The sequence below is a fragment of the Macaca mulatta genome, chromosome 6, assembly GCF_049350105.2.
Source record: "Macaca mulatta isolate MMU2019108-1 chromosome 6, T2T-MMU8v2.0, whole genome shotgun sequence".
In the NCBI taxonomy this organism is placed as follows: Eukaryota; Metazoa; Chordata; class Mammalia; order Primates; family Cercopithecidae; genus Macaca; species Macaca mulatta.
In genome coordinates, this window is record NC_133411.1 from 124,773,585 (window position 1) to 124,789,561 (window position 15,977).

The 15,977-nt window shown below is 39.9% G+C and overlaps 1 protein-coding gene across 1 annotated transcript; it reads right to left on the reverse strand.

Annotated features, from left to right (window-relative positions):
• Positions 1-3,227: 3,227 nt before the first annotated feature.
• Positions 3,228-14,653, reverse strand: CDO1 (cysteine dioxygenase type 1). Its single transcript, NM_001260608.1, is given in 5 exon segments — positions 3,228-3,653; positions 4,533-4,702; positions 9,275-9,429; positions 11,301-11,378; positions 14,305-14,653. Coding segments are annotated over 5 exon segments (603 nt in total). The 5' UTR covers positions 14,475-14,653; the 3' UTR covers positions 3,228-3,623.
• Between the last annotated feature and the right edge of the window lie 1,324 nt (positions 14,654-15,977).

The following is a 15,977-nucleotide window of genomic DNA, read 5'->3' on the forward strand; positions in this document are numbered from 1 at the left end:
TAATTGCCCAGCATGCTAATACCCTCTTAATCTCAGAAAATGAAGTCAAATAGCCACCATTTCCCACAAATCTTGGCTCATATATGGCAGAGCTTTTTGAAGAGGGGCCCTAGAGGCCTTCAGAGAGTCCATGAATCTTTTCTGAAATTGTAGGCAAATTTGTTATGTGTTCCCTTTTGGGAGATAAGTTCTTTAGCATTCAGAGATTTTCAAAGGGGTCCATAATAACAATTTTTAAAAAAGGCTAAGTACCATTGTTAAATAGGATAATTAATTCTGTCCCCTCCCTTGGAACAGATGTCAAAACGCTTTGTTCATCAATAAGATTGTGTGAGTACATGATTCATGAATCCACGCCAAGATAAGTCTCTGAATCGGCTTTACAAAAGAAGTCTGTGGCTTAAGAAAATGACTCTTAGAATTTCCATCCTTAATAAAAATAACATTGCACATTTGATTTGGTGGCACACAGAAAACACCAAAGCATCCATGTGTGTTAGTACAAGATTACCATGTAAGGAGGTTGAGGATTTTTTCACTCATTTCATAAATATTGAACACTTCCTATGTGTCAGGTACAGTCCAAACACTCAGGATATAAAGTAGTGAATAACACAATGCCTTTCCTCTTATGGGGGCTTGCATCCTATTACTAGGATTTAGACAATAAAGGAGTGAAAAAAGAAGGGACACTTTCAGATAACTGTGCTTCAGAGTGGCCTAGAGATCTCACTGTTAGATAGTGTGATTGGGAAATTCCTCTCTGGGCAGATGGCATCTGATCTGAAACCTGATGGGCAAGAATGAGCCAGCCACGTAAAGAACTGAGAGAGGACATTCTAGGCAGAGGGAGCCACAGTGCCAAGCTCCAGCTGCAGGTGAGATGGGAGGTACTGAGTGCTATGGGGTGCTTGGCCATCTGTCTCCACCTGTCTCCTCACTTTAGGGCTACTCCTCTTCTACCCTCAGGTCTCCACTCCCTTTTACATCCCACCTACACTTTAGCAAACAGTATGATTCCAGCCCTCAATATTCCTTCTCACTCCTACAAAATCCTCTTGAGACCTTGATGCCATCACTGCCTTGCTTATGTGCAAACACCCCAGTGACCCAAGCAAACAGTAAGCTCTGGGAGAAGCAGTACATTGGCTCCTGCATAAACGTTGTTATGGACTGGAGGGAGCAGGCCAATTACAGAGGCAGGGAGGATGGTGAAGCCATCTATATTGAGCCTCACATTCACAAAGTTCTTCACATTTACATTTGACCATCATTGTCATACATAGGGTATTATATCATTTATGTATGTTAAAGGTGCTATTTATTAAGCACTTATGTATACGTATAAAACATATAACTATACCATAATTTTGCTTTTTGTTATAATGGGATACAAAAAAAAAAAAAAAAAAAGAGAGGTGGCCCAGCCTTCTTTTACATCAAAAGGCCTAAATATAAAGAGAATGAATTTTAGAGGATAACTGCTTGAGATCAAATCCTGGCTTCAATCCTAGCTCTGTAATATCTTGGCTGATACCTTTTGGCAAGTTTCTTAACCGTGCTGAATATGTGTATATAGAGAGAGGAATTGTACCCTAGGATGGATGGTAAAAAGAGCCTCCCTCACACCTAATTTAGAGAATGATATATAGACAAGGTTTTTGGACTTCTGGGTTGATATTGTAATGGGATGTAACTCTGTGATCAGGAGAATGGTCTTCCAAAGGCACTGATATCTAATACTCAGAACCTAGAAATGTTATTTCATGTGGCCAAAAACAAAACAACTTCTCAGATGTGATTAAGGATATAATCTTGAGATGGAGACATTGTCCAGTTCCTCAAAGTGGAAAAGGGAAGTAAATGAGACATAGAAGAAGGACTAAATCCACCATTGCTGGCTTTGAAGATGGAGGAAGGATGTTCAAGTCAAGGAATACTGGACAGTCTTTAGGAGCTGAGGGAAAAAGAAACCCACAAAACAAGAAAACAGATACTGCCCAGCCTACAGAAAGGAGTGCAGCCCTTATAATACTGATTCTAGTGCTGTGCAACAGACTTCTGCAGGGCTATAGAATAATACATCTGCATTACTTTAACCCACTAAGTTTGTGATAATGTGCTACATACAGCAGCAGAAATACACCAATTCAATAAGGTTACTTTTCAGAATTGTTAGTAGGCTCAAACAACTTATAACAATACCTAATATATAGTAAGCATTCAGTAAGTGTTAATCTTTCTAAAGGATGAGAGGAAGCTAACATATAAATACTAATATGAGATATATAAACAATGTAACCAATGAGCTACACAGAAACTATTTTTAAAAGATTTTGCTAACTAAATTCCCAGAATTAATAAGCTCTAAGATTATGACAAATATTCCTAAAAAAGTTGCTTAGAGCAGGAAGAGCAAACTTGAATGCATATGCAGGCTTTGCAGGTAACAAATAATGGAAATAGGTGAGTTTGGGACTGCAGCAGATTGGAGGGCCAGCCCATTTAAGAGGCAAACCCTAGCCTAGCCAACTAATACCAATAAAAATGCAGTGCAGACCAAGTGTTCTAGATAATTCAAATTTTGAGCAGCTAGAATCCCTCAACTTCTACAAAAACTCCAGTTTTTACATGTTGAAAACCAATCCATATTTAAACACATACATGTATAGACACACAACTTTCAGGCAACACTGACCATGTCTGAGCCACACTACAGCCAGAGGCTCTCAGGTTGGTGTCTCTGACCAACTAGTGAAGATATTAATTAAGTCCAAAAAGGTAAGTTGTTTTTGAATGTTTTTTGGCTCTCTCATATTCTTACATCATAAAAGCATCTGTCACAGTGCTTTTGTACATCTAAATCTACGAAACTGATTTATGGGAAGTTTGTATCACGTTAATCAGAAAGACAACTTCAAATTGTGTTCAAATCCACTTTATTAAAATTATTTTGCAATTTTAGCCGTACAAAATCTTTGACTATGACCATGGGACACAGACGTGAGTTTATGTTTTGGTTTGTTGTGGTTTGGGGAGCATGTACTTTTCTAAATCCTCTGCACTTCCTTTCATTACCCAATGGCAGAGTGCTGTAAGTTCCTCTCTATTATTCATAGAAAAGAAATTCGTAAGGTAAGACTGAAAAAATAAAATCTACAGATTCACAAAATTATCTTCCAATATTAAGAACATACAAAGTATACTAAAGACATCTACGGTTAGTCCTCCAGGTAACAAAGCAAGCATTTGATGTTTGAGGTTTCTGTTTTTACTTCTTGCTAATTACAGTTCAGAGACCAAAGTATTTCCAAAAGCTATGAAAACCCTCACTGACGCTCATAATATGGATTCAATGGAATCAGAGGATAGAACTAGGAGAGCACTTGAAAACTTGCCTTTAAAAATCACAAGACTTTCTTTTCCTTAGTGGGACTTTTCTTCTGCAGTAGCTGAGGGCACTACTTGCTTACTTAATGCTTATAATTAGCGTCTGCCTTACAGTAGATCTAAGTATTGGCTTATTTAAGTACATTACTGGATAGCACATGGTAGGTAGCCTTTTTATCCAAGGCAAACATACAGCGAGGCTTAAAGTAAAACCTCAGAGGGTTTGGTGCTCCTTAATTGTTCTCCAGTGAGCCCGAAGTTGCCTGTAAAAAAGGGAAAAAAAGAAAGCTGTGTAAGAATCTTTACAAAAGATATTTTAGTTCGTTCTAAATAGTTCTGCTTTTGTAGCAGTGTATGAAAACTCAGCAAGGGCAAGGGAGCCTTGTTTTTCCTGCAATAAGAATATCTCTTAGGGTTTGGAATGTGGAAGACAAAGATGAAGTGGGGTGATAATGAGAAAATTCTGCCCTGGCTTCCCTCAGAGGCTGTGCTTTCACTAAGACTCATAAGGATTGTTTTGGTCTCCATTTTCACACATTGTCTATTTCTGGATATTCTGATAATTAAATAAAGACTATTCCTCTAACTGACAAACTTATTTCAGAGGTAGAAGACTGCCCTGCTATATTAGTGTTGGTTGCCTTTTTATTTTTAGTAGGAAATGCTTATTTCTCAAGGAGGAACTTGTTAGTATAGTTTATTCTTATTTGTGGCATAAATGGCATAACAACTCTAAGAATAAGCAACCTTGGCAAACAAAACAGACAATTTTCTTTAGTTATATCATCAGAATAACCTTTACAAAGGTTGACTATGCAACTTATTCCTGTTGGCCCAGCAAATTAGACCTATGAATAGTAAGTTATGGCAGTAAGAGTTATATCAAATAATAGTTTTCACTCTTATTTCCCAAGTAAATGAAAACATTTTAAGCACACATTTTGAAGTTTCTCAAATAATCTTTGGATCTAACATAATAAGTTTCTAAAAATAAATTGAAGAGATAGTCTCTAAAGTTAAATAAAACAATCAAGATATATTGGGCCTTACCCATGAGTTAAGACTCATCTCATTCTTTGCATACATATAGTGTAATAGTGCCAACCTACAAAGCATTTAAACCTGGAAGAAATTATACTCACATATGGAGTTCTGATTCCAAATTTACTATGGAATGTCATGGTGACTTTGTTTTTATGTCCTGTTCTTTGATCAAAGGCATGGCACGTATCGAAAGGTGGACTGTACAAGTGAAGGCTCACGGCAGGTTCCGTATGGCTGATGTTCTCTACTCGATGTAAGCCAATGGAATCTAAACAATATCCAAGAGGGAAAAATAGATAAAGGAGCCTAGACAACAGCTGTAGGTAAAATTTCTGTGAGTCATCTGAGATCATGAATCAATTTTGATGCAAATGGAATAGATATTAGAATTGAACTTGTACTTAAAGATAGTAAGTAATATGTATGCATTAGCCTCTGCTCCTTCCTGAAAACCCTCTCCAATGGCAGTAAAAAAATAAAAAAGACATCAATATACAAAGACAAAATAGGAAAAGAGAAAACACTAACAAAAATTTGAAAGCTTGGAAAGTAAGATGGACAGCTTTACAGAGCAGAGAAAGCTAAATCCTTAGCCATCCATGGGGAAAGTCAAGAAATAACCTGATTTATATCTTGAAACTCCAAATAGCACAGGAATTGACAGCACCAGGTACTTACGGAAATGAGGGTAAAGATAGGGCTGTTCTTATAAGAACTGGTTTAAAGCCTGTTTAAGAAGTAGAGTCTCAATCCCTTTTACCAATTCTCTCTCTTCTTTCTTTTCAGCAGCAGACTAAGATCTAGTCTCTAGGTGTAAGAGATCAACTTGGGACTGATGGCAATCAGGTGAAAAACAGATGAATTAAACAAAAGCTTCCACACTGAATGGTAAAAATCCCTGCTTTAGTCATCACCTAGCTGCAAGAATGCTGCCAGACAAGATTTTTCTTTCCAGGCAGAAGATAGGAAGCAGCTTCTCAGAGAATCGGACTGGCTCAAGAAAAAAGCTTTAAAGATATTGTCGCTGGAAGTTCCTGAAGGAAAAGGCTCTGCCAGACTATCAAAAAGTGAAATCCAGTTGACAAGCTCCACTCACGTTCAGGGTTACCAATTAATTTTTTTGTTCTTGGTTTTTAAATATTAGCAAATCGCCAAGGTCACCAGACATTTGAGCAAGGCCTTTAGTATGAAAGACAGAGGTCAGAGCAAACAAAAAAGCAACCTGCAACAGAGACTACTCAGGGGAAGTGTTCAAAAGCCTATCATTAACTTTTTCCCAGAAATAAGAGAAAATACCATAAAAGGGACCATAATACAAAAAGAGGTTGAAGAAACAGAAACCAAAAAAGAGTTGGCAGGAAATGCTGAGGAAGACTCAAAGAACAAAAGGACAAAGACAGAAAATAGAAAAGAAAGAGAAAAAAAATGAGGAACCGTTCAAGAGGTTTAATATCTAAATAGGAGTTTCAGAAATAGAATTTTAAAATAAATTCAAAGAAATAACCTGTGAATGTTTTCCTGAGTTGAAGGACATGAACTCCCAGATTTAAAAACCCACTGAGTACCCAGCACAATGAATGAGTCATCAAACAAGACACATCACTATGAAATTTCAGAATACTGGGGATAGAGAGAAGGCACCAAAAGAGAAGGTCCCAAAAGTTTTTAGAAAGAAAAAAAAGGTTTCATAGAAAGATTCAATAATTAGAATGGCACCAGGTTTTTCTTTGTTTTGTTTTTGTTTTTTGGGAAAAAAAAAAAAAAAAAAAAAAAAAAAAAGGTCTCATTCTGCTGTCCAGGATGAAGTAAAGCAGTGGGATCTTGGCTCACTGCAGCCTCCACCTCCCGGTCTCAAGTGATCCTCTCACTCAGCTTCCCAAGTAGCTGGGACATAGGCGCCTGCCACCAAGCCCTGCTAATTTTTGTGTTTTGGGTAGAGATGGGGTTTCAACATGTTGCCCAGGCTGTTCTTGAACTCCTGGGCTCAAGCAATTCTTCCATCTTAGCCTCCCAAAGTGCTGGGATTAGAAGTGTGAGTCACCACACCCAGCCAGCACTAGCCTTCTGATAAGAACACTAGAAACTAAAAGACAAAGGAATTACCCTCATGGTTATGAGGGAAGATGTTTACCAGGTGATAATCCATACCTAGCTAAATTATCAATCAAGTTGTAAGGGTTGGATACAGAGATTTTTAAATACATGGGGTCTTAAAAATTTACCTTCCATGAATCCTTTCTTGTGAAGCCATTGGAGCATATGCTCCACCAAAACAAGGGCATCAACCAAGAATGAAAAAAAATCATGAGATCAGGAAAGAGGGGATCCAGCCACAGGAAACAGCAAAGGGAAAGCTTGAGAGAATGTAAGCCTTACATTGTAAGGAATCTCAGGAACACAGCTCACCCTGGGCCTAGAGATCAACCAATCTGTGCTGAAGCAGTCAAGAGGCCCTGGGAGAGAGAGCTTCAAGAAGATTTAAACACACACACACACACACACACACACACACACACACACACACAAAACAAAAAAACAAGATGAAATACTCAATTAAAAATGTTAATAAACTTACATAGTTACAAGAAAGTTTCAAGGATTAATCAAGTAATGAATTTAGTGTAACTAATGTAGGCAACCCATGTGGCTTTGTGCTTTCTTCATGATCTAGCTCCATGAGTGTGCATCATAAAGAACGAAGCATAGAACCAGAAGACTTAAGTTCTACTTCTAGCTAATTAGCGAAGCTATCTTTGAACAAGTCACACCTTCTAGGATCTTTCATTTTCCTTATTTCTGAAACTGGGGCCTAATTCTCAGATCTGCAAATTCTTTGATCCTGTAGCTTGTTGCGTTCATAATATACTGGCTTAAGCATAGTTTTGAACAACTGTTCACCACTGCAGGTTCATGCATTATCTAATGCATGCTGACAATCCTGCAAGCAAAGACCCTGCAAAAACAAGTTGCCCATCCTTTAGAGAAGCTCCTATTAATAATCCAGGCCTTATTATTATATTTTGATCTTTGCTTCTTTTTCCTTTATGGTCATGGTGTACCCTCTGTCACAGTAATACTGGACTTTTCTTGGGGATATTTATGAAGGACAGTTAGGTCCAGGCCCTGTCGACCTTTTGCCCATTACAATAGGCAACTAGGTCTCCTTGCCCCAATCCTCCCTTCTCCTCCACCCTATGTTGCATGCTGCTACCAAATCGATCAAGATATTCCCAATTACAACTCTGCTGACCAAACAAAGTCCTTACTTTTAGCTGGTCTTGCAGGCCCATACCCTGAGCTCACTTTACTCTCCTGCTAATCCACTGACCAAACCCATTCTTCTTTCTTTACTTCCCCCAATGCTGGAATAGTTTCCATTTTTCACAACGATTGTACCTTCACTTGTGCTCTTCCTTGTACTTGAAACATCCTTCCCCCTGATCACTATTCATCTCCACCCCTACTCCTGCATCTGTAAGAATCAGAGGTTGAAAATTTGTGGCTTTTAAGTTATTTGGGTAATTAGTCTACAGAATAATTAACATATCCCACCCAATACTTTACCGATTGGCAAAATTTCATATAAAATGCAGAATTTCCAACTTCTGTGGAGAAAGAAACCAGGCTGATTTCACTGGAGCTGGGTTGCCACTGCTGTCACCTTAGTATGAGGCTTGTATACTCCAGTTCATACCAGGCCTCACCACGGCTTTATCCCTGATGTATATCACTTCTTTATCTGTTTGGATTCTATAGGATTTTACATTGAAGACCCTTGAAAAAGCTTACGTATTCTTAAAGATCTGACCTCTTTTCACAAGCACTCTGACTCCAGCTGGAAGTAATTATTCTGAAAGATGTTCTTGGAAATCTGGTGTGCCTTATAGATAGCAAGCCTCACATTATTTGGGTAAATGAATCAGAGCTTCCTGCCACATAGGAAACTAACATCCTTGTGTTATGTGAATGAGGGAAAACTTCCCATACCATCTGACCTTTGCAAGTGACTTGCATACAGGCCAAATATCAAGGCCAGTAAGATTTATGAAAAAAAAAACTAGCTTTGCCAAAAAAAGTCCCCCAAAACTCTATAATACTTTATATAGGTGGGGTACATGCTGAATAAGAGCATAGGTTTTTGAATCAAATTGCTTAGATTCAAATTCTGGTTGCCACTTAGAAGCTGAGTGACCTTGGACAAATTATTTTATCTTCCTATGTACTGGCAACTTCATATGTAAATGGGAATAAAAAACTATCTGTCTCATATACATTTTAATGAGCTTTTTGGAAAGTTACTATTCCTTTTAGGAATATGAAAGTTAATCACTGCCTCTCTTGAAAAGTATTTGGCTATCCCATATCTCATTTAGAAAAGATAATGAAATCTTGGTAAGATATGTATAAATCACTAGCCAATAATGTGCTTTGTAAAATTTCCCTGGAGGATACTTTTTAGGTATGCTATACGTATTTTAGAAAAAGAGAGACTAGCTAGCATTCTTAATTAGTTACAGAACATTTTGTTCTATTCTCTAACACAAAGCTAATGTTTCCAACTTGATCTGTTTTGTTGAAAGACTCCACTGAAGTAAATTCATATTTTATTTTAACTGTCTTGTCTTGGCAAGTAAATGACTTTTCAGTGGATACTAATCTGCATGCATATGTTTTCAATAAGTGATTCCAACCCAGGTTTAATGTTTAAGTCATTTCCAAAGTATTTTAAATCATGACTCATGATCCAGGTTTTACTGCATAAAAAGTATAAGTAACCAATATTTCAGACAAAAGGTCATGGTTCTTCCCACTTGCCCTTAGAAAAAGAATAAGATGTTACCATTGATGTAGGCACACTGGTTTTCCCTCAAGACTCTTTCAGACTTCTTGACCATCTCATTGGATTTTTTGTCAGGCCAGGCAAATAATGTCTCCTTTAGATTTCCCTGTAGCATCTTCAGAAAGCAGTGGGAGTTGGTATGATCATGAATACTGCTACATGTACACAAAATGACAATCGAACTCAGTAGATGGTCTAGTGTCCAGACCTGCACTTAACAGTCTTCCCAGAACTGACACCTACATACCATCAATAAACCATCTCCCCAGCCAAAATCCATTTCAGCTGAATTTTAAAAATGTTATCAATTTACAGTTCAACAATGTTCAGGGTAAAGTAATAATATGTCATCTATATCAATTCATATAAAAAGTACAATTTTGATGCATACCCCTACTAAAGAACAGTTTTATTAACTTTGTTATACTACTTTGATAATAGAAACACAAAACCAGCAACATTTTATCTTCCCCCAAATACATATAACTCACTTAAACTGGGCTAGAATTTGATTATGAAAGTACATTAGAGAAATTTTAGAAAGGATTAAGACAATCATCCATAGTAATTGTACCACATTGAGAAGATCCACTTAACATTTAATGTTTTTTTCCCCAAGGCTTTTCTCTTTTCTCCTTCCTTTGGCGAGCTGTAAGGAGAGAAGGTATCTGTATGTGTATTACCATCCTAAAGTTATACTGTACATAAAATGTTAACACTGTGCCAATTTAGAGTGCTCTACCTGTGATTACCTTCCAACATTGGTGGGAGAAAGTTAATTGGATTTGAGGAAACAAAAGATTTATTTATGCAATCTTAGAGTAAATAGTATTTAAGTATATGAGGCAGTCGTGGTTACAGGGTTAATTAAAATATATGTATCTTTATACATTTTGGGTATTCATTTCACATACTGAATTTTATTAATCTATATATGTACCATAAAAAGAATTTGTTTCCTAAATCCACGGAGCCTAGTCTCACTCCGGACATAATGTGCTTTCAAAAATATTGAGAGAATGAATGGAAACACTTCATTCCATATGAGTAAATAAATGCACTCTACAGACCTACTTTCTAAACACTTATAAATTCATGTTTCCTTTCATAAAAATGGATCTAAATTATTGCTTTTACCATTCTCAAAAGACTGAGAAAGATAGTAATACTTAGTTGATAATAAGACTGTCAAACGTGAAACTAAAGACAAATTAAGGAGCTAAGTTTCAAGGAAACAGTATAAACTGCCTTTTCAGTAAAGAAACTAAATAATTAACTTGAAGTAGAAAGCAATTTTCTGAATTTGCAATGCTTTTCTAGCTTCTCCATCCTTTGGTCTTTGGTCCCACGATTGTTTACACACCTCAACCACCACAAATCTGAAGTGTAAACACAATTTCACATAAAATTTAACTCCATAGAAAACAGAGTATGGTTAACTTAAGGGGGTTACTTACCTCCTTTGATTTACTATTCATTTTGGGGGCTGCTTTTAATATGTGTGGTGTATGCGTGAATGCCCTGTGCTAACTCTCATGAGAATTTTTGTTGGGATTAGGGAACATTATGAACAAGTAATTAGAAAATGAGGGCTGGGTGTGGTGGCTCATACCTGTAATCCCAGCACTTTGGGATGTCGAGGTGGGTGGATCACCTGAAGTCAGGAGTTCGAGACCAGCCTAACCAGCATAGTGAAACCCCGTTTCTACTAAAAATACAAAATTAGCCAGGCAGGGTGGTGCACGCCTGTAATCCCAGCTACTCAGGAGGCTGAGGCAGGAGAATCACTTGAACCCGGGAGATGAGGTTGCAGTGAGCCAAGATTGTGCCATTGCACTCCAGCCTGGGCAACAAGAGCGAAACGCCGTCTCAAAAAACATAAATAAATAAATAAATAAATAAATAAATAAAAACAAAAAAAGAGATTTGTTAGTACTTGTAAGGCCTGTGGCTAGCCTGGTACTATACTTTTCATATGCTAGAACACATGCTGTAATAAATATCTGTGAATGAATAGTTATTTTACCTGCCATGTCCTTCACCCCAACAGAGAATCATCAGATTAAATTTTCCGTTTCCTTGATCCACAAGATTTCGGGTATACCTAAAAAAAAAAATATATATATATATATATATTCAGAAGTTTTAATTTGGTTGCTGAAACAAGCACTGGAAAAAGTAAGTGTGTCACCAAGTACCATTTATTCACAAATGTTAACATTTCCCCCTCTAAGCAATTTTGCATGCAGTTTTCTAATTAGAAATCCAACATAAATGAAAAATCCTTTTTCACAGTTAATTTTGAACTGCTGCATTTACAGAGGTAGCTGCTCAGTTTTAATTAATGGCACGGGAAAAATAACAGGAAAAAAACTGAAATTGCATGTTTCTCAATGTGACGGCCTCAAACTGCTGGAGTAAGTTTCTCATAGAAAAATATTTCCAAAGTGCATTACTGGTTCAGGCAAGAATGTTGTTATTGTATTTTTTTTTTCTTTTTCTGCCTGTAGCTAAATCAGGACTTGAGAAACAAGATTTCATTAAATAGAATTCTTAGTTTCACTAAAGCCTAGACACAAACCACATTCAAAGGCCCTTATAATGAAAAGTCTTCTGTGGGGGTTGATCTAAGTACCAGAACAAAGAAGACTACATTAGTGAAGTAAAGAACCCTCTAAACCTCTTACAATTAGGAGAAACCAGTAACTGGCAAACACATACACACAGACACACATACCACAACCAGCCACCACCACCAGCACCACCACCAACAAACTGCAAACCACAACCATAACGATAGCACCAGGAAAAAAGTAAAATCAACGTCAAAGTTTCCATTGGTCCAAGGTGTACTGTTGACAGCATCTAGTTAGCAAAGTTTCATAATTATGACATTCATTTAGGCTGTCACGTTAAAGAAAAGGGGTCTTTACTCCATTTTTGGGGAGTTTTTGTTCCCTTGGTCATCAGTTAACCCTTGTCTAGCATGCCCCTTCCATCCTGTCCCATTCCTCCCCACCCCCAGGTGCCCGAAGAGCACGATCCTATTAAGTGCTTTTTAGCCTCAGTTTTCTCTACTTTGTAGCTCTTTGTGACCTAACAAGAAGCTGTGCACAAAACCTTCAATTCACAGTAAACTGAGTTCCTGCAGAAGGAACTCACAAGTCTTACGATAATCTTTCTTGCTTCTCTGAGGCTTCTTTCAAAGAATTCACAGCCTGGCCCACACTGGAGCATATTCTGTCTTGATTCTTCTGCACTGGCCCTCCCGAAGTCAGAGAACAGAATCCCTCACAGAGCTAGGCATCTATTTAACGCAAAAAATACTGTAGAATTGAATTCTCTCCCATCTCCTGTCTTCCCACAACTGCCTGCTCAGGACTACATCCATTATGTTAATGAGCTGTACTTCAGGTATCTGTGAAAAGACCAATCAACCCGACTGGTTGCCCTTCAAAAGGTTTAGAGTTTGTCAATCAAGACTACTTCAAGGTCCTTGAAAATACACTTGTTCTAAAGATTAAAGATTAAAAATGGTTACAACCTGTCCTGGTTTAATAGTGGTTTAGAGTGTAGGCTCTGGAACAATAATGCTAACCCTGCTACTCGATAGAAGACCTCGTGCAAGTTATTCAACCTCTTCATTACCTACCATTCTTCATATGTGTCTGGTAACTGGAAGACTACCTGTCCGATAACAAATCTTCAATTACCTGGAGCAAATGCAAGAAAATTTAAAAGCTAGACTCTCTGATAGCTTTCACCGCTACAGAAGTGCTCTACCAGGAACTGAGCTGACAGGAGCCAAAGGAATTTCCTCAAGTCACTTGTATATGAAAAATGGGATCCTTAGTGGGCTTCACTTTTTCTATTTCAAATCCTAAAATACAGTTGAAACCGCCTATGCCAACAAAACTTTACCAAATATCCTACCTGTTAAACAGTGACTAAAAGAACCTGCTCCCAAGAAAAACAAACTTACTTCTTTCCTTATTTTCTTTCACTTACCCCTTTCTCCCAACCCTAAACCCAAAAAACCATAAAGACTGATGCGCTGGCTGCTCAGAAAAACTAGAACCTCTCACACTTCGGGGTGATTAAATTTTACCTCTGGCCCCGGAGGATTGGTAGACAGATTCAACTTAATCACCAAGCCAAGCAGGGGCTGCAAAAAAGTCAGCTTACCAGGGCACCTCACTCAAATACATCTGGGAAGTAGGAGTCTTTAATTTACATTGTAGATGCTCAGAACCAAGGATAAGAGAAATCAGAGCGTTTGGGGGCTGAAAAAAAACGACGGTCGAATATTCAATTTGCGAAACCTGGCAGTGGTTTGAATAAACCCGCAGTCGGGGAAGTTGGTTTGGGAAAGGGAACAGCAGAAATTGCGTAGTGGCAGCTGACGGCCACAAGAAGCTATTTTACATGAGTAAAAATGCCTGCTATAAGGTGCCCGATTGCAGGCGACAGAAGGCGCAGTGACGGAGAACTGACGTGGGTGACTTGTCTTCTTCATCATCACCCACTTCTCCCGACGGCTGATGTAGTGCTCTCCTGGGAGCACCCTCCGCTAGTACCGCCAGACAGTTCCTTAAGCTGCCAGGCGGGCCGGAACCTGAGTGCGGTCTCTCCGCATCTCCGCGCCGGGGGCTAACGATGGCTTGGGAGTGTGGGCACTGCTCCCGAGGCCAGGGGCAGGAGGACTGGTGGTTTGGAAGCAGAGGGGTTTGCGGGAGAGAAGAGAACAGAAAGTCTCGCAGACGCACTGTGACCTCCCTTCCCAGCGCCTGCCCGTAGTCCCCGGCCGGAGGCCAGCAAGGCCAGTATGATCCACCTTCCGCCTGCGCTGTGGCCGCGGAGCCCCAAGCGAGTCGTGCCAGCCCCGCGGCTCGCCAGCGAGGGGGCGAGCGGCTGGCGCAGCGCGGCCCAAGCTTCCCGAGCCAGTCACATTGGGCTGCGTGCCCCACGTCCATTCCTCCTCAGACTGGGCGAGTGGGCGCCGCCTGGCCTTGAGGCTGCAGCGCGCTCACCTGTACTGGTCGAACTTGGCGTACATAGCCCACTCGGTGGGGTCGCTCTCGTAGGCTTCCATGATGGCCTGCACCTCCTCTACATTGACCTCATCGCCGGCGAAGAGCCGGTGCAGGATGCGGATCAGATCCGCCAGGGTCCGTGGCTTCAGCACCTCGGTCTGCTCCATCTCGTGCGGAGCCGGCTGCGTGCGCGTCTCACTGCTGGGCTGCGGTGAGAGTAGCTGAGCGAAACAAGGAGCTGGGGGCGAGGGAGCCTAACAGCCCGCTAGACCGCTAAGCAGACCCACGCACAAACCCAGCGTTCGAGTGCCAAAACGTAAGGATGTCGTCGCAAAGACAGCAAGAGACCCACCCTCCCGCCGCTGGCAGCGCAGTGGATCCGGGCTCGTTGGAGATGCGGCGCGCACATAAATCAGGTTCAGATCTGTGGGGTTCACCCTCCCGGGCCCCTTTTAAGCGCTTGGAGTCACTAGGAATGTACCAACGGCCCTTGGAGGGTGGACGAGGCGGAGAGCCACCCAAGAAAGAGGGCGGAGGCGGGGAGACTCTGCGGACACGGACCACGCGCATATGCCCTGCTTCCCCGGACTCCGCGCCTTCCCAAGAGCCCCGTTGTCTCCAGCGTCCCAGGGCTCGCGTGGGCTCAGCGCAATCTCTCCCCTACTTTTGCGGCGCGTTTTAGCCGTCCGGCCTAACGCATCTCCCCGCTCCACCTCCGCCGCTGTGGTTCGCGACGCTGGGACGTAGACAAAAAGGGTCGGCGGAGATGGCTGCGGGGGCGGACGCTGAGTAAAGAAGGAAAAGAAAAGGGAAGGAGAGGGACATTTCTTCAAACGGAGAATTGTGAGGAGCCTGCGAAGACTGAGGATGGATTCCACTCCTAGGCCGGAGAGCGCCTGTTTTGTCAATTGAAACTATCCAGAATACGCCCCAGGCTAGGTGGAAATAAGTCGAAGACATATATATATATATATATATATATATATATATGTATATATATACACACACACACACCTTCCGTCAAAATATATTTAAGTATACACACACATATTTTTTGAAATGTGTAGTGAAATATATTTTGACAAAGGAGACTCGGGTCTCTAGTAAGACAGTGAAACGGTGGAAAACCAAGAACTTTGATTTTAAAATCAAATATCTTCTTTTAAAAAAAGAATATATATATATATATATATATATATTTTGCCAAAATATATTTAAGTACATACACATATTTTTTAAAATGTGTACTGAAATACATTTTGGCAAAGGAGACTCGGGTCTCTCGTAAGACAAGTAGTGAAACGCTGGAAAACCAAGAACTCTTTGATTTTAAAATCAAATATTTTCTTTAAAAAAAAATCCAGTGCACAGAGCGAGACTCCGAGACTCCGTCTCAAAAAAAAAAAAAAAAAAAAAAAAAAAAAAAAATCCAGTGCAAAGAATCTGGTTTTCATTTGATGGTGTAAAAGGGGGCTTTTTCTGAGGGTATGGGGCTCTGACGCAATAATTTCAGAGGCTCTAATTAGATTTGAATCTCTCAAGCATGTGCTTGAAGGAGCCTGCTATAAGGAAACACGTTTCTACTGCATAGCACCTAACACGTTGGGAACAACACAAATCAAGTAAAGTAGCATTTAAATGAGAAAGATGTTAAAGACGGAGGAAATGCA